Consider the following 23,702-nt stretch of genomic DNA (forward strand, 5'->3'; position numbering starts at 1 on the left):
ACTGAATTATCGTAAGAGGACATTGAATAGCAAGTATTTTCGGACCTTAACCACGTTTCTGTATTCGTATGTTCATCAGGGAAATAGAACCGTAGATTTTAGCGTTGTAAATCCATAATGTACTGTTGACCCACTGGGGGATGGTTGCAGAATTTCGAACTATAAACGCCTCTGATTATCGTATTTTACTTCATTTAGAGCCTTCAAGAATATACTCCACCACGTCTTGAAAAAAAAAAAAAAGCTTTAATTTACAGTAGTAGAAGTAAAAATATTTTGTGACGTATTGTATTAAAATAGCTCATATATAAGTTTCACTGAGCATTAAATTAAAATTTAAATGGATCTAATAAAAATCGAATTCTAGGCTTAACTCAGCTTATAACTGACTATAGAGTAAAAACATCAAACAGTGATATATTAAACATCAAATTTGGTTATAAATGATAATTATTTGTTTTTGAATAAAGAAAGATACAGTCCAGTGCTTTAAATACGTTGCTATAATCACTTCATATTCATTGGCTAGGTGGTTAAGGCATTCCTCTGCTAATCTAAGGGTCGCGGGTTCGAATCCTCATCCCACCAAATATGCTCGCCCTTTAGGCAGTGCGGGCGTTATTATGTGACGGCCAATCCCACTATTCGTTGGTAAAAGAGTAGCCTAAGAGTTGGCGGTGGGTGGTGTTGACTAGCTGCCTTCCCTCTAGTCTTACGCTGCTAAATTAAGGACGGCTAGCGCAGATAGCTCTCGAGTAGCTTTGCGCGAAATTCAAAAACAAACACTTCATATTCAGTTGAAGAAAAGAAACAAAAAGATAAAATTACCTGTTTATTTTGTTATTGTGAGAATATGGGTGTCAAAAGGTTTTTATAAATAACATTTCTACTTGCAAGTATCATTTTCTAGCTGAAAATATATAGGGAAGCTTCTTCCATTCATTGTGTCGTAAATATAACATATTATATCATTCATTTTCTTATTTGTTAAATTAAGTACCCATGTTTAACACTCGTTCACGAATAATTCTTTTTAAGTACGTTAATTTTTCATTATTTATGTAAGTTTCGTCTAAGCTTAGACTCTAAGAAATCAGTGAAATATTCGTTGTCTCCGACTCTGCGCAATATCCTTTTGCTTTGAGTGCTTAACTTCATTAATTTGTGACCTAATGCATTTTACACATTATTAAGATGAGTTATACGCACGTATTAAAATTTATACGTCAGTGTAGACACAATGAAATTGCCATTGTATATATGTATCAATAAAAGACACATCCACTTACATATTCCAGTCAAGAACGTCGTTCTCGGTACCATTTATTGTTTCTTACGCAACGTTCATCTCCTGAATGATCCACCCACCATATTAAGTTTCGAAAAGACGTATCGACATTTCTAGCATGACTTTCATGAAATTTTTTTTTCGACAACCTTTATTAAAATTAAGAAGCAGGGTACTACGAGTTATTTTTCTGTAAATTCTATCATATTATATCATTCGTTATTAGAATGAATACTTTATTCTGCTGTATCATCTGAGGATCCGTAATCCTCGTGCTCTTATCTGCATCCTTCAAGCTCTCATGATTAGATACGATACCACGTACTTTTATTTGTGCCATTCATCCCTCATGATTAGATACTGTATCACGTATTTTTATTTGCAACCTTGACCCCATCATGATTAGATACGATAACACGTTCTCTTATTTGCACACTTCTATTTTTCACGTGGTGATTTGACGTAGAATGCTAATATTTAACAGGAGCTAGTAGTCTTTGGAGGTCTTATATATCAATATGTACTGCTGGCCAAAACCTTAAGACCAATGAACATAAAGAAAAATTATGCATTATGCGTTGTTAGACTCAACCACTTTAGTAGAGCTTCGAAAGATGAAAATAAGAAAAGGGAAAATAAAAATAAAAAACTTTTTTAGCATTTAATAGGTAAAATGTGAACACTATGAAATTAGCCTAAATACTAGCTTGTCAAAAGTTTAAGACCATACTGAAACGAAGCGTTAATCGGTAAACACGTAACGAAATTTAGTCACTTGTGTTCAAGCATCAGCATTGTCAACAACTCCCGCTGATATCTCCTGTGTTACATTGGGTAAAAATATGGCAAAGGCTAAAAAGTTGACAGAGTTTGAACGTAGCAGAATTGTTGAGCTGCAAGAGCAAGGTCTCTCTCAACGTGCCATTGTTGGTGGCAGCCCCAGGCGTAGTAAAACTGCTGTTGCAAATTTCTTAAAAGATCCTGAGAGATACAGAACGAGAATTTCAAGTGGTCGGCCCAAGAAAATGTCGTCGGCGTTGAGCAGGAGGATTTGAGGGTTGTCTGACAAGACACCAGCCGATCGTCGAACCAGATTAAGGCAAATTGGAATTTATTTACAACGTAAAACAGTACAGATAAGTAAAAACAATGAAAGATGGACAATAAAGACAGCGAAAGGTAGTAGAAAGTAAAAGGGAAAGACACTGGTTCCGGACACATAGTATGCCTAGACCTTCTCTGCCTAGGAAAGCCTAGACACTGCCTCAGGCTTGCCACCCACAGGAAGGCAAAGACATGACGTTCGATGGTTCGTCCAGTGCAGTCATCGAGAGGAAGAACAGCCCCCAAGTACCAGACCAAGGGGCGTAACCTCCTTCTCACCACCTCCTCCCTGTCAAACAGGTTAACAGGCCAGTAGCAGTAATCGTGCACTGTCGAAACAACATGCTGAACCCCCCTCCCAAGCATCCCCAGGGCTTACGAGAAAACGAACCCAGAAGCAAGTGATCGGGGAGAGGGTCCAATCCACACCAAATGGGGAGTCGGCAGAGGGTCGAGAGAGGGCAAAAACTGAGTAATGTAGTCCCACAACCCCTCATCCACAGGTGAAGCCGAATATAAACGGCGGTAGTAACCGAGGCACGCGTCTAGAATGTCAGAGATGTCACATGACGAATGACCATTCTCCAACACCAAACTGGAGATGTGTCTGGTCTTGCCCATCTCCCGTCCCTTGCACAGTGGAACTCGAGTAACTATTCTGGGATTCAGAGATTCCATCAGACTAGAGACGCTCGCTGCACGGAATAGTTTGGAATAATTCAAATATATGTTTCTGCATAGGTTCTCAATGTCCGAGAGGACCCAATGATCCATTGGCCTGCCACAGAGCAGGTCAGCCACGATATCCTGCTTTCCTTGCAAGGCCAGGCGGTGGGCCCGCGAATGCCGCATGCCAGCTTGCCTCAACAAGGAGGCACAAGCTTCCTTGAGACCCACCCATCAGGACCCGGTGACAGACTCGACAGAGCAGAGCCCCCAGACAAGGGTAATCAATTCGTTTCCAACCTCATCCTCAGCAAGGAGGGAGATGTTGAGCCTCCACACACCGGGGCCCCGAGAAACGGGGACAAAATCCCGGAATGTGGTGAGAAGTGACTGATGGTCGGACACATAAAACAAGACATCCCCAACCCGGTAAACTGCAGCTCCACTGAGGCTCTGCCGAAGGCCAGGTGTTACATAGAACCTGTCAAGGCGACAAGAAACGCTCTGACTAGTCCAAGTTGACACAAAAGCAGACCCATGCAGCACGCTCCAGACATCGGAAAAGTTGAAATCTGACAGCACCGGAAGTAGAGACCATGTACACCAATCACCAGAAAGAGGATCACCCCCAATCTTGTCGAGGTGAGAATCCAAAACGCAGTTGAAGTCGCTACCAAGGACGATATTGGCCTGTGTGACCATGATCCTGTCCAAGCCCGAAAAGAAGTCCTTCCACTCCACAGACTGGGCAGGCACATTGATATTGACAAACCGAATCTTACGACCCTCAGCGACAACATCAACGTACACAACCTGCCCCTCAGCATCACTATGTAACGAGAGGATGATCCCATGAAAATGCAGGTGAAACAGGATCCCCACACCCCGTGCACGTGTCGTGCCAAACGACCAGAAGGCACGGACGGGATAACGAGAGGAAAACAAAAAGTGATCTATCTGAGAGGCAAAATTGGTCTCCTACAAAAATGTGGCATCAACGCAAAGTGGTTGAAAGGGGAGAATGCGTAGAATTGCTTAGCAACGCCATGAATTTCCTGAATGCTTAAAGTAATGCAAGAAAAACCCATCAATTAATCAGAGGGGAGGAATCAGTGACGCTGCTGCTTTGACTGTACAGACGGAGGCAGGGGGGCGAGCCTCCTTTTGATGCCACCCGACCCCACCCCCACTTCGCAGCTGCAGCTGCCAACATCATACCACCGCCGGTACACCACTGGGACATCCAGAATGACGCCTGGAAAAGAAACGGGGCTGTAGGGCTCCTCCCCACTGCCCTCTCCCAGCCCCGAAAGACTGGGGAGATTGGGAAAATCCATTAAACATGCGAACGAGCTAGGTGACAGTAGCTCTTCTATTGTCGGGGTCAGCCCTGCACGGCGTCGAAGGAGGGGGCCAAAACAGCCACTAGACCCGAGGTCTGTGCCGTGGGTCCCTCAGAACCCCCATCGGCTGAGGAGGCCTGGGCCGCCATGGAAGCAACATAACCCCCAACTGACCCACCCAGAACAGAGGAGGTAGGCGAAATCGTGGGCACCAACACGGCTCCAACCCCTTCACCACTCGACATAGAGGCCCGAGTCTCCATGGAAACGGGGGATGCCCCAGTGACAACCAGTTTGTCTGGGTCCCCTCAGGGGCCCCATCCAAACTGTGGACAGAAGGATGGGCCAAAGCCTCCTCAGAGGCCTCTTCCAACCGAACGACACCCAGAGCGCCTTACCCCTCCTCAGGGGTCGTAACCTTCACGACTTGGGTGGGCGAGATCCGGCCCTTCTCAGGGGATCGAGACCAACCCTCCCGGTAACGGCAACTGCCGGAACAGACACCTCCTCAGAGGTTCTACCCTAAGCAGCTGCAGATGATAGGGTAGAAAGAGCAGACGACCCCGCCCGTTTAGCCCTCGCCCGCTAGGGCCGCGTAATAGTCGGCGGCCTCGCAGCCACTGCAGCATAAGTTGCCACATGCTTCGGGCAACGTGAGGGCGTGTGGTCACCGCGACACACATCACACTTGACGGAACAGTCACTAGCTATATGTAGGAATGCCAGACATATCTCGCATCGCGATGTCTGGCATGTCTGCAAGAGTTGGCCTTCGGGACCACAGCGACGACACAGCCGCCGCATACCCGGGCAATTAAACATTACCCAGAAACCATTCATTGCAATGAAGTTCAAAACCGGTCTCTTCATGTCCATACAGAGTCGCCGATTCCCGGTACACACAGACGGGCGTGTCTGGTGTGCTTCATGTTCGATTTTTCGTACTGCTCCATAAGCCGACAACACGTCATTGACAACGTCATGGGACATCTCGTATGGGGCCAACCACTTAACGTTCATTTTGGCCGGCTCCATGGACACACGCCGGTCACCTAAGGGAAAGTCTCCTTGGTCAAGCAGAGTTCGGGCGTTAGCGGCCGACACCAGCATCGCCACCTAACGCCCGTTACCAAAATGTTGTAGACAGTCAACGTGGCTACCCCCGACAGCGGCGTTCAAGGAATCTATGACCTTTGAGGGTAACGTAGCCGCGGGTATTACAAAGCGGATGGACCACGAAACAGCTCTGTTAAACTTTGCTAAGAAGCACCAAACATGAAACGTTGAAAAGTGGAAGAAGGTTTTGTTCTCTGATGAAAAAAAAATTTAATCTGGATGGTCCAGATGGCTTCCAACGTTACTGGCATGATAAGGATATCCCACCGGAGATATTTATTTTCTACACGACACAGTGGAGACGGTTCCATCATGATCTGGGGTGCTTTCTCCTTCTATGGAACAATGGAGCTTCAGGTTGTACAGGGGCGTCAAACAGCACCTGGCTAGATTGGCATGTTGGAAAGAGCATCCTTATTGACTGAAGGCCCTCGCTTGTGTGGAAATGACTGAATATTTCAGCAGGACAACACTGCAGTCCACAATGCTTGCAGGACAAAGGACTTTTTCATAGCAAATAACGTGATTATTTTGGATCATCCAGCGTGTTCGCCTGAACTGAACCCCATTGACAATGTTTGGGGGTGGACGGCAAAGGAAGTCTATAGAAATGGACATCAATTCCAAACAGTGCATGATGTTCGTGAAGCCATCTTCACCACTTGGAATAACATTCCAGCCAGCCTTCTGCAAACGCTTATATCGAACATGCCAAAGTGAATGTTTGAAGTTATTCGCAATGATGGCCGTGCAACTCACTACTGAGACCTCTTGTTGGGCATTTCCTACTCTGTTTAGGACTTCTTTTTGGTACGGTCTTAAACTTTTGACGAGCTGGTATTTAGGCTAATTTCATAGTATTCACATTTTCCTTATTAAATGCTATAAAAGGTTTTTATTTTTATTTTCCCATTTCTTATTTTCGTCGTTCGAAGCTCTACTCAAATAAGTGGTTGAGTCTAACAAATCAAAATGCATATTTTTTCTTCATGTTAATTGGCCTCAAGATTTTGGCCAGCAGTGTATAAGTGTATGTTTTGAATATTTTCTGCCGATCTACTTGCAGAGCTTTACGCTTACGAATTTTGGTTCGCCTTCTTTAAAACTTTTTAAAATTCTGTTTTTCAGATTTATATGGCTTGCAGCCGCTCTAAAATAAAAACATTCGAACGTTTTCTATTTTATTTTAATGTACCAGATGATGACTACTTTCTTTTATCCTGGTAAGTGTAGCATTTCCTTAATTTTCCAGAATATTCGTGTTCTAAAAGCGGTATATTAATATCAAACACAGTATTACGGTTACACCCAGTCACACGCAAACAACGCATGTGTGTGTATTGCGTGGTGTACGTGAGTATTAGTTTACGAGAAGTGCCTCAGGACATGTAAAGTTATACACAAAAAAGTGTTGCTCCCTATGAAACAACGGTCACTGTCTAACAACAGTTAAGTCTTTGAACTATTTGTTTATTACCATAATATATTTTCACAGATGCAATAGAACTCTTTTGAGGACAGAAGTATAATGGAGATCAAATGAACTATTGATGTTAATTTTCATCATATCTCAGAAGTCCCATAGTGTGAGTGCGGTAAGCATACGGATTTACACCACTAAAATCAGCGTTTCAATTGACACAGAAGATAACCCCGATGTGATGTCGACAAAACCTACTTGTAGAGAAATATATATGCAAAAACGGCTCGTTTGGGTTGAGAAAATATTTTAAGTAGAAGAGCGAACAACGTTTCGACCTTCTTCGGTCCTCTGAACCTGACGATGACCGAAGAAGGTCGAAACGTTGTTCGCTCTTCTACGTAAAATATTTTATCAACCCAAACGAGCCGTTTTTGCATATATATATATATATATAATCCCGATGTGGCTTTGCTATAAAACACACACATCACAACTGGCTTTGCTATAAAACAAACACATCACAAAAACATTTCACAAAAGGCTTTGGGCTACGCTATGATATACTTGCATGTATGTATTTGGTTAGTTGTGGTTATTTCTGCTTATTTTGTTTTTTTCAAAAATAATGGAAAAAATTCATTGTTTGTTTACTTAAGAGGATCAAAGGCCTAAGTTTACTGAAAGCTATTAAAGTAAACGTTTAGTTATTGCAGTTAAGCAGTGTATTTGATCTAATCGAAAGTTGGATTCCTTTTTCACTATGAATAGATATGCTAACCCAATACACGTCTGAGTTAACTTTTAACTAGTTTAAACTATGTTATTTGGAGCACGTTGGTTTCAGTAAAGCAGGCACTGTCTTTAAGTGTCCTATAAGTATTTTCTTTGTTACAGCTCAGCACTTTCACTTTACCTAAATATTTGCATGTATTTTAAATGAAATAATACGTATACCTTCATTATATATATATATATATATATATATATATATAAAGTTAGACACAATATATTTGATAAACATATCAACGCAAATATAATTATGTTATTTTTAAATATGAAACGTAAGATATGTCGTTTTATGAGAAATTTCTTCATCTAAGTATTATAAAGGCAAAAATTATTATTTGCTTTCAGTGTAAACAATAAAGTACTATCGAATCTACTTGAGAAGGCAATTCTAGGTTTATAAAGTAAAACTACCGATGCGGGCATGGGATACCCTTCTTCTGCTATTTTGAGCATTAGTACACAAACCCTTTGATTGATCCAAAGTTACCAAAGCGCTGCACTAAACACCACTTTCGTTTCACGTTATCTTCTCGCATTTTCCTACCAATCTTCCCGCTCAGTTTAACTCTCGCTGAGAGGTAAGACGACTAAATGAAAATAGCTACCAAATTCTAATCGTCAATCTTACTGATTATCCATTTAAAGTCCGATTTTGAGGGAATTGGGCAGTCCACCTAAATTATTTTGAAACCTAATCGAAAGCAGTTTAGCCAAATCTTCACCACAACTTTTTATACCAAACAAATTCGCCGTATATAAATAGATATAACTTTATATTATTATTCTTAATTTAGTTCATTATTATTCATAGTTTAAATTATGAACACAACCAACTGTTTAATAATCTGAAGTAGGATAAATGTATAAAACGGAATTTTAATTATTTTGCAAAGAGAGTAATTATATTTATGTTACGTTTCCTATAGTTTGTGTTTGTTTTTGAAATTCGCGCAAAGCTACTCGAGAGCTATCTGCGCTAGCTGTCCCTAATTTAGCAGTGTAAGACTAAAAGGAAGACAGCTAGTCATCATTACCCACCGCCAACTCTTGGGCTACTCTTTTACCAACGAATAATGGGATCGACCGTTACATTATAACGCCCCCATGGCTAAAAGGGCGGGCATGTTTCATGCAACGGGGATTCGAACCCGCGACCCTCAGATTACGAGTCGAACGCCTTAACCCACGTGTCCATGCCGGGCCTTTTCTTAAAGATATGAGATTTATATATTATTACATAAAGTGCATAATTTCAAATAGCATTAAAGCATAATTTTAGTGGAGTATTAACTGTCGTAAAAAATGTTTGTTGTTTTAGAGTTTTCATTTTATCGCTTTTTGTCGTCTTCAAAGTAATTACTATATTCGTTATATGATTCTGTCCTATTATTCAATAAACAAATCCATACGATATCATTGTATGATCCCGTACTATTGTATTTAATGAAAAACCTTTAAATATCCATACTTGTAAATTTTCTATCAAATACAATTTATGTAAAATCACAAAAATGGCATTTTAGGATTTTTCTTAAGGTCAACCGTTGGCGTTTATGAAAGATTTATGCCCATCACTAAAATTCCCTTCGTTTCCCTGTCTATGGCATTGTTCAACTAGATTTGTAACATTAAAACAGAATAGAGAAAGTACATCGTGGTTACATTTTTTTCTTTTCTTTTAACAAAAAATGTATGAGGAAACATTCGTGTTAAGTTAAAGAAATTAGAAATACGTTTTATGTCGAAAGCGAACGAAAGAAATTAACAGGACGAAAAATGAATGTGGGATGTCTTCCAGTCAAAAATTCGCAGCATGAGTTTCATGTTCAAAATACAGTCAAATATTTCTTTAAAAATAATCCAGCAAAAATAAAAAGGCTTCTGTGTGCCTTAGAGTTTGATATATGTGAGCATATTTACATTTTCCGCACCAATCTTTCTACATATGTTCATTTACAAAACTTTTTGTTTACTGTTACTTGTAGAAGTTTAATACCGAGTAGTTTAATCATAATTCTCTTTTTATTTTACTTTTACTTTTACTTTAACGTGATCTTTGGTGCGTGCTCTGAGTTTATTGTTAGAATGGAGAATGTGAGAAACGCACTTAATTCCTGGGACGTCTGAACTGAATTCTCACTCAAACGAATCATTACGTTTTGTCGTGATTCATATTTAGATTCTTCTGAATATTATCCATGACCGGCCAAATCATGCTTTCGATTGATATTCAAATTGCACGCTCAGTACGTGCTACTAATCACGTTTGAAACATTAAAGTCATTAATATTTCTCTATAAATTATAAAAAGTTGTACCGTGTTACTTAGATGAAAGAAAGTTTAAGACTACATACAGAATTCTGCAAACTCTCTTTATATATCTTGGAAATATTTTATACATAAATCTAACATCAACTCCAAAATTTGTTTAAAAGACAAACTTTCTTTCAAAAATTTGGTAAAGACATGGAGTTAAATGTTTAAAAAATCATATTGTTAATTAAAGAAACGTTTTTGCATCAAAAATGTTTAAAAACGTTTTTGTAAACTCACATTAAAAGTCCGTGGTAGACTTTACACACCTTAGTTTTGTTTTTGTTTGTAGTCAAGCGAAAATTTACAGAACAGACTATATGTGCTGTGCCCATCACTAGTATTGAAACCTGATTTTTAGTTTGTTTTTTAAAGCTGCGCAAATTAGAGTATTATACTCGTCCAAGAATCAAAACGTTGCTGTCGTTTTGTTTGTGCAAAGCAACACACTAGTATATCTAGTATTTACCCACCACGAGAAATCGAATAATGAAGTACTGAAATTTACTGGTGACCAGCTGGTAAACAGATCAAAGTGAATCTGTACAAAAACGTCCTTAAATAAATCACTTCCACGAGTATTAAACGAGCTTTTGAAAAATTTATATAAAAAATATTATAAGAGAGTGTTATGAAGTTAGACGTAAAATAATACCAATTGAAATTGAGAAAGTGTAAGTTCAGTTGGGATGGAGACTACAAGACTTTATATGGTTATAAAAAGTTATAATACAATCTATGAAAAACAGATGCAAAGTTAGAAAGTAAGAAACGGACTAATTGGTGAGGGGTCGAGAAAATAGTGTAAAACACAGAAGTGCAAAGAAACAGAACGAAAGATAAGACCAAGAGACGCGAGAGAAAGTGAACAAACTGAGAGAGGCGAAGGAAGAATGTAATATACTGCCAATAAGAAACAAAACTTATTTCTAAGCTTGTGTTATTGACATGAGTCAATTCATGATAAGAGTAAACACATCCTAAATAAAGTTGCTGGACATAAAAATAAAAGGAGAACTGCGACTATATCACGATTGTAGAAAAGAAGCGAAAGAAAATTGCATAGTTTTTTTATTAATAATGACTCTTTGAGCCCTTAATGCTCTAATTAATTTTCCATTTACCAGGCCAGGCTGCTATGACCTGTGAGTGCTCATTAATTTAAAAAACTGTGGCTAATACTTCAATGGTTCAGTTTGCAATTGACATCGTCGTGTACACGAAACTGGAGTGGCGTTCTGTTGCATTATTATTAAAATCACATGGCAGCCTGCGTTATTAATTAGCTTTTTCCACTCTTTTTAACCAAACTTTAATTAATTACGATATCTATATGTTGTTGCCTTGTTCAAGGTATTTCACCTAAAGAATCTTGCAGGTTCTGTATATCTTATAGTCATCTATCCATTTATTTAGTTATTGTAAGTAACCCTTTTGATACTGACAAGTAATAACTCAAAAGAATGTATTCTATTTTCAAAACGGATATGGAAAATCTTGTTGTTTTTTCCGGTTTTTGTTGACCCTTATTGAGAGATTGTGTGTGTTATAATATCACTGTATAATACTGCCTGTTGATAAACACATAAATGCGACATTAAAGCAATCCTTCTTTTTTTAGAGAAATAAATGGTATTTTCCATTCATTTATACATATTCAAAACATCTTCATTTGGCACTTACATTTTCTACTAAATATTGTTAGAATTATTTTCTTTTTTCGAAATTTCCGTTTCATTTAGTTGCAGATTTCGAATATTTGCGCAAAGCTATCAAAGAGTTATCTGCGCTAGCTGTTCCTACTTTTGAACTCAGAAGACAGTTAGTAACTAACATTCACCGTCAGCTATTGGACCACTCTTTTCGATTAGTGGGATTTTACCGTGACTCTTACAACGCATCCACAGCTCCAAAGTTCAGAGCGCGATTTTGCTGCAACAGAACGTAAAGCTTTGAGCTTCGAATTAACATTTCAGCACATCAACTTCTGCAGCACCCAATCATTTATGTTACGAATAAATGTTTCGAAATATCGCCCGTAAAATTTATCGCTTCAGTGCGAAACTTTTACGTATCCCTCTCACACAATAGTTTTATTTTCTTTTGTATCTAGATAAGAACCACGTACACACTTCGATCTGAAAACCTCGTGTATGTATGTATACAAGCATATGGGTTTAGAAAGGTGGTTACACATCCGAAGCTAACAGTTACCAAACTTGGTAAAGCTTTCGTTCCAATGAAGATTGCATATAGCGTTACCCTACAACTCATTTACTTTAGCCAGGTGTTGTCAGCTAGGCTTGAGTGAATAGATTGTTACATAACATATCAAATTAAACTTTACACGTTTTATTTCTTTTTCTATAACAGGCGCATTATGAGTGGTCAGAAAATACATTTGCTTGCCATGATAATATTCAACACATTATTCACTGTGCATTTTCCTGCTACTGGATTTAATCTTTCTGGTGATAGAAAAAAAGAAACCAGTGCATTGCAAAATAAAAGTGGAGTCTTAAATTGACAATACTATTTTAAGAAAATAAACAAAACGATCATATTATTCAAACTACATAAAAGAGTTTAAGTTATATGATATGATACCATGAAAAATTCTGACTGTGGATCTACAACGAGTTACTACTTCATTAGAACAATACTCAAACGGTTTCGTTTGGTAGTTTCGCTCTCTGTGCTTCACTTTGAAACTCTTTAATACCGCTTTTATCTCAGTAAACCAACAGTATCAAAAATTTGAGAAACGGCACGGTTCACATAATTTGTTAATTTATCCAGGAGGAAGTTTAATTAATTAACAGCAGCTTTAATTGGTTACAATCGTGTCACGTATAATTTACATATTTTTTTTTACTGGTGTAAAAACAATAAGAATTATATACTGCTGAATAAATACCCGACATTTGTATTTAATTATGTTAGAAATATTTCAACGTCCAGGATTAGCATAACATTCGTCTCTTCAAGCAAGCTTTGAGTAACCCTGGCTCATAAGACAAGCAAGTTATGAGTAAGTGTGGTTCATAAGACAAGTAGGCTCTGAGTTACTTTGGTTCATAAGACGAGCAAACTCTGCGTAACTCTGGTTCCTAAGACAAGCAAGCTCCGAGTAACTCTGGTTCATAAGACAAACAATCTCTCGATAAATGTTTCATGATGCTTTGTTAGAACCTACGTTAAACATTTTACTCCCTTTCAAAAATGCTTTATCTCATTTCTAGTTTATAAATATCACATTAATTATACTTTTATTTATTATATTTCTGTATTAAACGTTTCGTCACTTATAAGCGCACTAAAGCATTATTTGGTTGGTATTAGAAATTAAAACTCAATTACAATAAGGAATTTTTTTTACTTGCCGGAACACAGTTGGATAAATCCATCCTGTTAATTAAATATTTTAGTGATATCCAAGGATCTGCTTTTTTGATGCCCAACATCAAATGTATTGTCTTTATTATTTGTTGGCTTATCAAAGTACACAAGTAGTTTTATATATGCTAAGTAACTCCATTTTACCAATTTTACCATAATCTTTATTGCTTTGTAGCATGCACAACAGCGGTAGAAACCTGGTTGAGATACCCGTGGTGTGTATAGCAAAGATAGTCCATTGTTCTGCTTTGTACTTAACTGCATACAAACAAACAAAGCATGCACGAATATCTGTGTGTGTTATTTCCTATCCAATTTCCTCATAATGACGTTAATGTTACTGTAGCCTGACTGGTCTCTGCTTTTTTACTGAACACCGTCCTGAGTAAGAAAACTGAAGTTGATCTGCAAATTTCTTGTCAACATTTAGTAAACAATTTAACGACGAGTAAAAAGTAGTTAGTTCCCTTAGATAAAAAAGTGGTTCATCTCAGAGACTATGGAGACCAATAAAGCATGAAGTTTGTATAAGATTTCACCAGGGGGAATTTAAAAGCGAGTTTTACGTATCTAGCTATGAAATGTTTTAATGTTTCGGTCACTCTTTCTGTTGTACATATCTGTAAACAATTTAAAGTAGTTACAGATTTAAATTTGTTTTTATTCTTTAAAAATTATTAGATCTGCCAGTAATGAAACCAATATCCCGCCTAAAGATTTGTGGTTTGTAAATGTACAAACCAGGACAGTAGCTGGAGGCTTTGAAAGCTTAGTTTCTCTATTTTGATTGGTTTAATTTTTACAGGTTTAACCTTTCTGTGATATATTATGTGATTAAGTGTTTAGCAAAATGTCTGGCATGGCCAAGCGTGTTAAGGCGTTCGACTCCTAATCCAAGGGTCGCGGCTTCGAATCCCATTCGCACCAAACATGCTCGCCCTCCCAGCCGTGGGGGCGTTATAATGTGACGGTCAATCCCACTATTCGTTGGTAAAATAGTAGCCCAAGAGTTGGTAGTTGGTGGTGATGACCAGCTGCCTTCCCTTTAGTCTTACACTGCTAAATTAGGGACGGTTAGCGCGAAATTAAAAAAAAACAAATAATCTTTAACAAAAAGCCGTCTAACTTTTTTTCTCAATTAAAATAAAAGTATTATCTCGATCAGACGGATGAGTTCTGGATAGAGCGAAATACATCGTCGATAATGGGTAAATCTCACATACTGGGTTTGACATATATTTTAACGCTTCTTCTTGAAAAAGTAAGAGATTAAATAAAGAACTTAGTGTTGAAAATATAATAAGCTTTATTAAAGGTATAATTAATTATTAAGTTATTGTATTGCTATAAAACAGCGTGTATATCAATTTTTATTTCTAATAATAACTTTATAAAACCTAAATCAGCATGAATCATTTATTAAAGTGATTCTTAATCTTTAACTATGATGTTTTATATTTAATATTAGAAATGCGATACTAAATCGATGAATACTAAAACTTGTCTCTTACTATCTGTTTTGCTAGCTGTCTCTATCTGACCGCTATGTTTCAAGGATATATTTATTTGGCACGTATTAAAAAAAGTTTGAATAAAATGATAAAAATTACATTCTCTGAATAATTTCAAGCATAGCAGAAAAAATGTATTTATACAATAGTAAGTTTAAAATTATATGTTACAGTTAAATTCATACCCAAAAGTTTCTTTCATTACATACACAAGACACAATGAAGGTAAATGTCGTATCCAATAAATAAGAAATAAAAGAAGGAAAAAGTAGGAGGCAGAGAAACAAACAAAGTTATTAAATTGTCATACTTCAATGACAAGCAGAGAAAGCACATGCTCTTAATGTTAAGACAAATTCACTTGCAATCACTAAACCATCACACTTAACTTGGTGACATGAAAGACATTTTTTTTTCTAAAATGTTTCTTTAGCGTTTTGTAAAAAAAAATAAAAATGATAGGACTCATTAATAAACATTCCAACTCGAGTATTTACTTGCTTCAATTTTAAAAATATCTATTTTTAGTGGATGTCATTTATTGCTGTACTGTAATAAGGATCACCCTATTCTAACCCGTCAAATTATAACGTCCCCTCGACTGAAAAGGCGAGTATGTTTAGTGCGACGGGGATGCGAACCCGCGACTTTCAGACTACGGTCGCACTCTTTAACCCAGCCGTCGAGACTTGCAAACACACGCCCAACCATATACATCACATGCATCAAAGTGAAACACGTGCCAATACTAAAATAAATGTATAACAGTGCAATTGTATCATTATGAAATATAGACTCGTTATTAAATATGACTCTTTCTGTGGGGTGTCATATCTTCACAGTTCATTTACTTAAATTTTCCACTGTGAGCGACCTATGTACGTTCACATATATAAATTATAGCAAATTACACAGTTCACGTTGCTTATGCTAGAATATTTATCATAATTAGTGTCTGGTCCATTATAATTATACAGAATATACAAAGTCGAGATTGTTTTCATAACACAAGAAGTAGATAAAAGGTTTGGAAGCTCATAAAAGACTAAGAGATATACTTTCGTGACAATGAACAAGAAAAAAATCACACTGGAAAAAATGTGGATAGTTTAAACTTGCTTTATACCAAGTCATCAATAAAGAAGCGAACTTATTCGTCAAGTGACAACAGAAATGAAAAGAGGAAACAAAAATATTCCAGTCACGTTAGGTCTGTTAATCTTCAGTTACTTACTCACAGTAGAACAAAGTAATTTCGAAAGTTCATTAAAGCTACCGTTGCGCAATTGATTGGCTCAGGAACTAAAAACAAACAAAGTAAAAGCAGAAAAAACAAACCACAAAAAATGTATTTTTTTCCAAACAACGATCTGGGAAAGGGAAGGTGTCCGTGCCCTAGTTTGTTTTTTTGTAAACATTTACTCGTGGTTCTTACGGATCGTTAATAGTTTAATAATCATCAGACTGTGGCAGATTGTGTCATGTATGATCAAACTTGTTACAGCTTATGTCATGTATCATCATATTGGTGGTAGATTGCGTCTAGTGTGATCAGATTGGTAATAGGATGTGTCAGTTCAAGTTTGAATGACTTGTTCTTTCTTCCGCTTCTGTTTTTAATATATAATAATTCAAAAAACAAAACATTGGTGTCATTCACTTTCATTGAGGATAACATAGTTTCAAACGAAGTATCTGATTTTATAAGTATTATTAATAACGGTAATAAAAAATCCATAATTCTAGCATAAACGATATATCATTACTTCTTAAAGTTAATTTTTTAAATATATTTAATGTTCCTTTAAAAAGATTAAGTGTCTTTAATTCATTTTTCTCTATGCCTTTTCGTCACACCCATCATTTCTCCTTCAACCATCCATCTGTCTCGACAAGATATTTGTTTTCTTTCTTCCTCACACAAAACATTTATCATTACTACAAAGAGGAAAGTACCTAAAGCCGAGTCTTGGTGTAGATCCACTATTACATCAAATTGTTCTGTTCTTCCTTATTCTATCGTTACTAGTATCTTTGCTTCATCTCACATTGTTTTTACTATCCTCACCAACTTCTCTGGGACTTTCTTTCTTCTTAAGACACCAATAAATGATGTCTTCTGACCCTCTATTGTATTTTGCTTCTCGAATTGATGAAGCACCAATTTCATTTTCTGTTCGCTTCAGAAAATGTCCCTGCAGTTGATTGGTTACAAATGTGGCCTTATTACTTCTCCGCAGGCATAAAATCACACTGCATTTAATCAATCTGCACAACTTTTCTTACTCTATATTCTACTACCCTTTCAAACACTTTTAGAATATGCTCAGTTAGCGTAATGCTTCCATAATTTTTACGGTTTAATATGTCGCTTTTTTTGCTCCTATAAAGAGTCTGGTATACTTTTCTCATAATCTGAATGTGCTTTCTGTTCTTCTTATATATCCTACTGAAGCTGCCACATCCATTTAGTATTCTCGCATTGTAAAATATTTATCATTAAGTATTGAATACAGTATTGAGACAGTTGAATTCATCAGTAGTTTTTGCCCTTATGGGGAAAATTATTTATTGAAATGCTTAAACCTAAAGTTTTTATTGTATTTCCAGATCAAATGGAATTAATTAATAGTAAATTCATTTTCATATTGCAAAAATGAAGGGTAAACGGAATTTACCGAATAAAGCAACAACGGAGATGAAATTATCCTTAGACACTAAGAACGGGTAGTTAGGGCCCTCGATTTGCAATTTGAGGATCACAGGTTCGAATCTCCGTCTCATCAAACGTGCTCGTCCTTTCATTCGTGGAGGGTTATAATGTAACAGTCAATCCCGCTATTCGTTGGTAAAAGAGAAGCCCAAGAGTTGGCGATGGATTATGATGACTAGCTGCCTCCTTTCTAGTCTTTCACTGCTAAATTAAGAATGGCTAGTGCAAATAGCTCTCGTGTAGCTTTACGCGAAATTCAAAACAAACGAACAAACAAAATAAATTTCTATATATGGCGTCTGAAAAGTAAAATAATTGCACATTAATTAGTGATGGTAATAACGTATATGTATACGCTTTAAATTATGAATGAACAGTTGTAAAAGAGAGGAAGTTTAGGTTTTGGTCCGGTATGAATATTAATAGCATCTTAGTAATTAAACAAGATTTATAGGTAAGAATATGATGTATACATGTACTTACCCGGTTGTTAATTTAACATACCACTGTTTATATTCGCACTGAAACGATAATTTATCACCTTAAAAACAGAGCCATTAATATTCCTTCTTTTCATGAAGACTTAATCCTCAAATAGAATTGTATAAAATATGCAGCAATTGATACAGGATATGGACCTGATATTAAATATATAATTCATAAAAGACATTAAAACAAATTACACATTTCTAAATGTATTAAACTACAGACAATATATGTGGGGAAATAAGAAACGTTTTATCATTGACAATAGTAATATAATCAGTAATGTGTTCGTGAAATTAATTAAATGTTTAACAGTTATAAGGTTTATAAATACTATACTGGAAATTGTTTAGGCAAATATCTCAAAAAATTGGTAATTAATGTTTTACACATCATGGCATCTTACACTACACTTAGATGGCCTGTTCAGTGATCCTTACGATTCGGACATAACTATCCATCCCTGATTAAGGACTACTGACAAGAAGGCGAGAAATGAGACAACATTTGTAATAAAGAAGCGTCTAAAATGTGAGTTCTCTCTCGTTTTATAATGCATCTCAATATTAACAAATTATGACACTCCTAATAAAACTACATACGCGATTCCATTAACTATTTTTTTAAAGTTTAAAATAAGTGTCATTATTATTATAGTGATATGGAAGGAAATTTATATACCTTTCGTATGCTTTTGGCTCATTTTTGGAGGTTTTGTACATTTAAGTAAGTTAGTTTCCTAGAAAATTATTATAATAGTAAAAGTGAAATTTAGTGTCTTGTCTTTGAAGTATTTGGTTGCATCAGTGGTTCTCAAAATGTAGAGTGCCCCCTCTCCGGGGGCGCAACCGCATTTAGGGGAGGGGCATGAAAAATGTTAAAAAATAGTTTTGTCTTTTGGGTTTTTTAAATATATATATGTTACAATTTAAATGAGTTGAACGTTTTTATGTTTCGGAAGATGTTAAATTTTATTACAGAGTAGAAGAGAGAGTGGTATAAAAGACTTCTAAAACACTGGGTTAGATGACGAATTAGACAAGTGACATCGAAATAGTACTCGAGGTCAACAACATCTGTATGACCAACAAAGCATACATGCTATTCAGAAATCACAAACGGACGATTGTTTATCATTTATTCATTTTAACCTAACGCTGCAGGCGGCACATATATTTCATTTCATTTGGTGAAGTGTAAACTTATGTTTTTCTCTCAATCAGAAGAAACAGTTTTTAGTTATATATGGCGTAAACATTTTCTGTCAGTTAGAGAACTAATTCAATTATATCTAAGTGTCAGTAAGTCATAAAGTAAATTTTGGTAGGGCCAGAAACTAGACAAAGTTCTCTCTGAAATTTGTTTTTATTGTATCTTTATTTTTCGCGATGAACAACTACATTTTTAGCTTCTGTTTGTCGTAGATTGCAAAAAAACAAACAAACTATACAAGTAGAAGCTATTGTAAACGTGTCTATCTGCAGGTGTAATTATATGTTTGTACATGTATTTACATTTATAAGTTTACTTTATTAAAATTAAGACAATGACCTTAAAACGCATTAAAAGTTTCGAGTGTAGTCACTTGAAGGTTTAATTAAAGACATAATCCCTTGAAGGTTTAATAGACTCTGTTTAACATTTGGCTTTAATTGATTTACTTGGGCAATTTGAGCAAATGAAATCTGGCAGAAAGCTTAACAACTCGTCTGAGTGTACAGTTATTAGTCTTGTGACGAGCATGAACTCTGTATTACCTTCCATAAAATGAAAGAAATCAAACTATTATCTTTATCACTAGTATTTTTTTACATTTTTAAACTATTTAAACATATTAGGATAATACGACGTACCTAATTTTGAAAAGGCGAAAAGCACCTAAGGTGATGAAAGGATAGAAAAGAACTTTATGATGTAAGACACATTTTTTACGTAAATTCTGGAAAATAATTTAAAAAAGTGTTTTGTCTCAACGTAAGAAATTCCAAGACTATTTGTCAGCGAAGAAACAAAAAAAACGTGATAACTGATAAAATCTAGAAAATAATGCGATGAACTTCAATATATTTATTGATCTTTAGTATGGCAATCTCCACAGTTTAACAAAATTATTATAAATGTACTTTTATATATTACATGAATATTTTACAGTTGGACAGTGTTTTAAGAAATTTATAGTAAAAATGTTGTGTGTGTATATAATGTTATTTAAAAATTGTCTATTGACTGCAAACACATCGTTAAATACTTACGAAATAAACTAGTTTACTCAAAAGTTTATAGTGGTATAAGTAGCATTTAACAACTCTCTTATCACTCTGTCACAGCTTATGTAGAAGACTTGTGGAAACGTTCATGAAAATATAAACGGCAAAGAGAAAACGAAGAATTTTAATCGTGAAATCTCCACTTTTCTTTCAAGATGGCAGATGAAATTAGTCACCCATGATAACGTATCCATCATTTAGTTTTATCTTGTTGCAATAGCTTTGATGTTCTGTTCATTTCCTATTAAGATTTTTTTCTTGGAACACTGATCTTACCTCTGAAAAAAAATAGAAGACCGAACGAGGCTGATAGTAATGAATGAAATGGATGACAAAAAGAGCAACACCAAGGTGTACCCAGATGGCGCTGTATGGAATGGGGAGCTTATTCAACGAGTTGCCACTTTAGGAGTGATTATGACGGCGACTTTAGTTGGAAACATGATTATTGTGTTGGTTCTATCGCGATCACGTTACCGGAAACGATCCTCTAGGGTAAACATCTTCATTCTGAACCTAGCTATTGGAGACCTCGCTGTTTGCTTCATCACCATGACGTCAGAAATGTTGTTTGAGGTGAGAGAAAAAAATCAGTAGTTTGAAGTCGTTTTAATGTGTTAAAATGCTTTGCTGAATGTAGGTTATTATTTGCTACAAGATGCTCAAATGTTAATATTGATATCATTCGTAAAGTAGTTTCGAGATAAAATTATTTCTGTATTGGATTCAATGTGTCCTCCAGTCCGTTATAAAAAAAAAAAAAGCCATCTAGTACATTGATAAGTAATTAGCTATTACCTGATTTTATAAAAGTTCTATCGAGAACACCACTTTACTTCAGAAGGTCATCTTCTAAAACGGATTTCCATTTTATGTTTTCATGTTTGTGCACACATAATCTTATATTTTCAGTATATTCGACTGATAGTTCTGTGAATATTTAATAAAATAGTGAGCTGGCGACATCACCGTTTTAAAATGTTTGTTTGAGGTAAAAATACATTGAGTTGTCTGCTGTGTCCCTAGCGGAAAGAAGTAAAAATTTGGAACTAAAGAACACAGAGATGCTGTTGATAAATTAAAAACTTGGCGGAACATGTGGCGAATTCTTCGCGTATTCCTGAATTGAACAGTTTACAATTACTTAAAGAAGTAAAATTAAAAATAAGTTAAATATAACATAATAATTAAGAATTCCTGTAAAAACAAAATTACTTTGAACAGAGGATTAGGTCTTGGTGCCACGGAAGTAAATTTCTGGAAACAAATTTTGTAAATGAACTTTTTTGCGTCTATCTTGTCTCTTGAAGATGGCGGAAATTGTTCTACCAAAACATGTAGGGAGTTTTTAGTTTTTTATTGTTTTTACTTTATACAATCAATTATTTTGCATTTCAAAACGTCAGAGTCGTCTACATATTATTTTATCTTGTATTTTGTTCATCTTTCCTTAGCTTACTTATACCGATTAAACTTCAATTTCATCAGGATTGTCTCATAGAATGAAACGTGAAATATTTTTAACTTCCGAATAATTTTCTTAAGCATATTCCCTCTGCTGCTCATAAAAGTATTTATTTCTTTTTAACTAAATGTATATTTTGACCATTAATTATAACTTTTTATCAAATATTCTGAGAAGCTCATGCTAGTCACACTAAACTAAGAACCGCATAATAAAGCATAGAATTGTGACGAGAAACAATGCAATAAAAATTTTCTCTAAAAAACATTTTAAAACGCTAATCGTGAGATTTCAGAAGAAAATTATGTTAAAGGTGCAGAAAATGAGGTTCACCGGGGTGTGTAAACTGAATTATATAGTTTCATTCTATCGATCATTTTAACTATCGCAAAAAACTGGAATGGTACTCCACTTATTATTACATATACTTTTAGTAGGCATATTTTTAGTGTCTTTCTTAGATAGACGTGATCTTTCGAACAACAACTACAAGAGCGAAGAAGACTGAAAGTTTATAACTCTTGACTTAGTAAGTCATTCATTCTATAGTTTGGAGAACAAAACGTCAGCGGGTCTTTGTTCATCAAACAGAAGCAATGGTTAGACGTCTATTTCCAAGCACAGTTTCTAGGTGTTTCAATGTACGCCATAGTAACAGAATGACCAACACTAGAGATCGGTTAAGTCTGTTATCAAAATACCTATACACTGGATAGAACGATAGCCTTCCACCTAGCGTTGTGATTATTTGTGCTTTACTGTAAATCATTTATGCATAAACTTCAAAGATTAAAAACTTCATAATCAACAGTTTAAGTACCAATAGCGGGCGAAGCATTAAGGAACCAACAAACCAAACATTTGTGAAACAAATAACATTTAAAAACAACTCTTGTTAACGTGTTTTTGTCGCAATTATTATGTTTATTAATTGTACTTTATTTTAACTATAAAACTAACGAATAATAATCGAATAATATCAAGGGTTGAGTAACATCAAATAAATATTATTTACAAATTATTCGAGCTGAGCATCTGTAAAAATTCGACTTTTTAAATCAATTTCCCAAACCAGCAAGAATTCTTACATTTTATATTTATGTTTATTGTAAAAGCACGTCTTACAATAAGTCCTCAGTCTGGTGACCAATTCTTCTTGTGTATCCACTAGTAATCGTTGACACGAGTGTTTGCTTCTTCGGTATAACTTTAATTTGATAAACGATTGTTTATCAGTATTACAGAGACGCATGTTAACAGACTTCATAACTTGCTGGTTTCATAATCAAAATGTTCAATATTTGATAATGTGTCTTCTTTCCCATTGACATAAAAAATAAGATATAGTAGTTATTTTTTGTGTTGCGTGTGCGGTTAACAATAAATCCTTTTAAAAGTGATATTTCTTTTATCGTTATAAAAATACTGGCACGGAAAGAATGTTACAGTTTGGAAATACAGGGATGAACATGTTTGTAAAATAAGAATTTGAATCGGTTGAGAGTTTTATATTGTTCTTATATTTATTAGTACATTTCTTATGGTGATTTATAAAACTCGTATATTATATGCAGAAACATGGAACTCGCCTTCTTACTTTAAATGTATTAAATATTAAATATTTGTTTAAATTGCTTTTTGTTTGTTTGTTGTTAAGCACAGAGCAACTAGTATCGAAACTCGATGTATTGTAAGACTTACCGCTGAGCCACCGGGAGGGGTCATTTGTAGTTGTAATTATTAAATTGAGATATATCGCTTTTTATTCCCAAAATACACGTTACCAAAATAAACGAAATATGAAATGGAAACGAGGTT

General features: G+C 35.7%; 1 protein-coding gene across 1 annotated transcript in view; it reads left to right on the forward strand.

Moving 5' to 3' along the window:
* LOC143235036 (vasopressin V1a receptor-like) overlaps positions 1–23,702 on the forward strand; it is a 117,556-nt gene that overhangs the window by 61,367 nt on the left and 32,487 nt on the right. Inside the window, exons 7-8 of the mRNA XM_076472782.1 lie at positions 18,570–18,683; positions 20,480–20,995. Of these exons, the coding sequence (XP_076328897.1) occupies positions 20,735–20,995 (261 nt within the window). The 5' untranslated portion in view covers positions 18,570–18,683; positions 20,480–20,734. The remainder of the gene's footprint in view (positions 1–18,569; positions 18,684–20,479; positions 20,996–23,702) is intronic.

Source organism: Tachypleus tridentatus, chromosome 12, assembly GCF_004210375.1.
Source record: "Tachypleus tridentatus isolate NWPU-2018 chromosome 12, ASM421037v1, whole genome shotgun sequence".
In the NCBI taxonomy this organism is placed as follows: domain Eukaryota; kingdom Metazoa; phylum Arthropoda; class Merostomata; order Xiphosura; family Limulidae; genus Tachypleus; species Tachypleus tridentatus.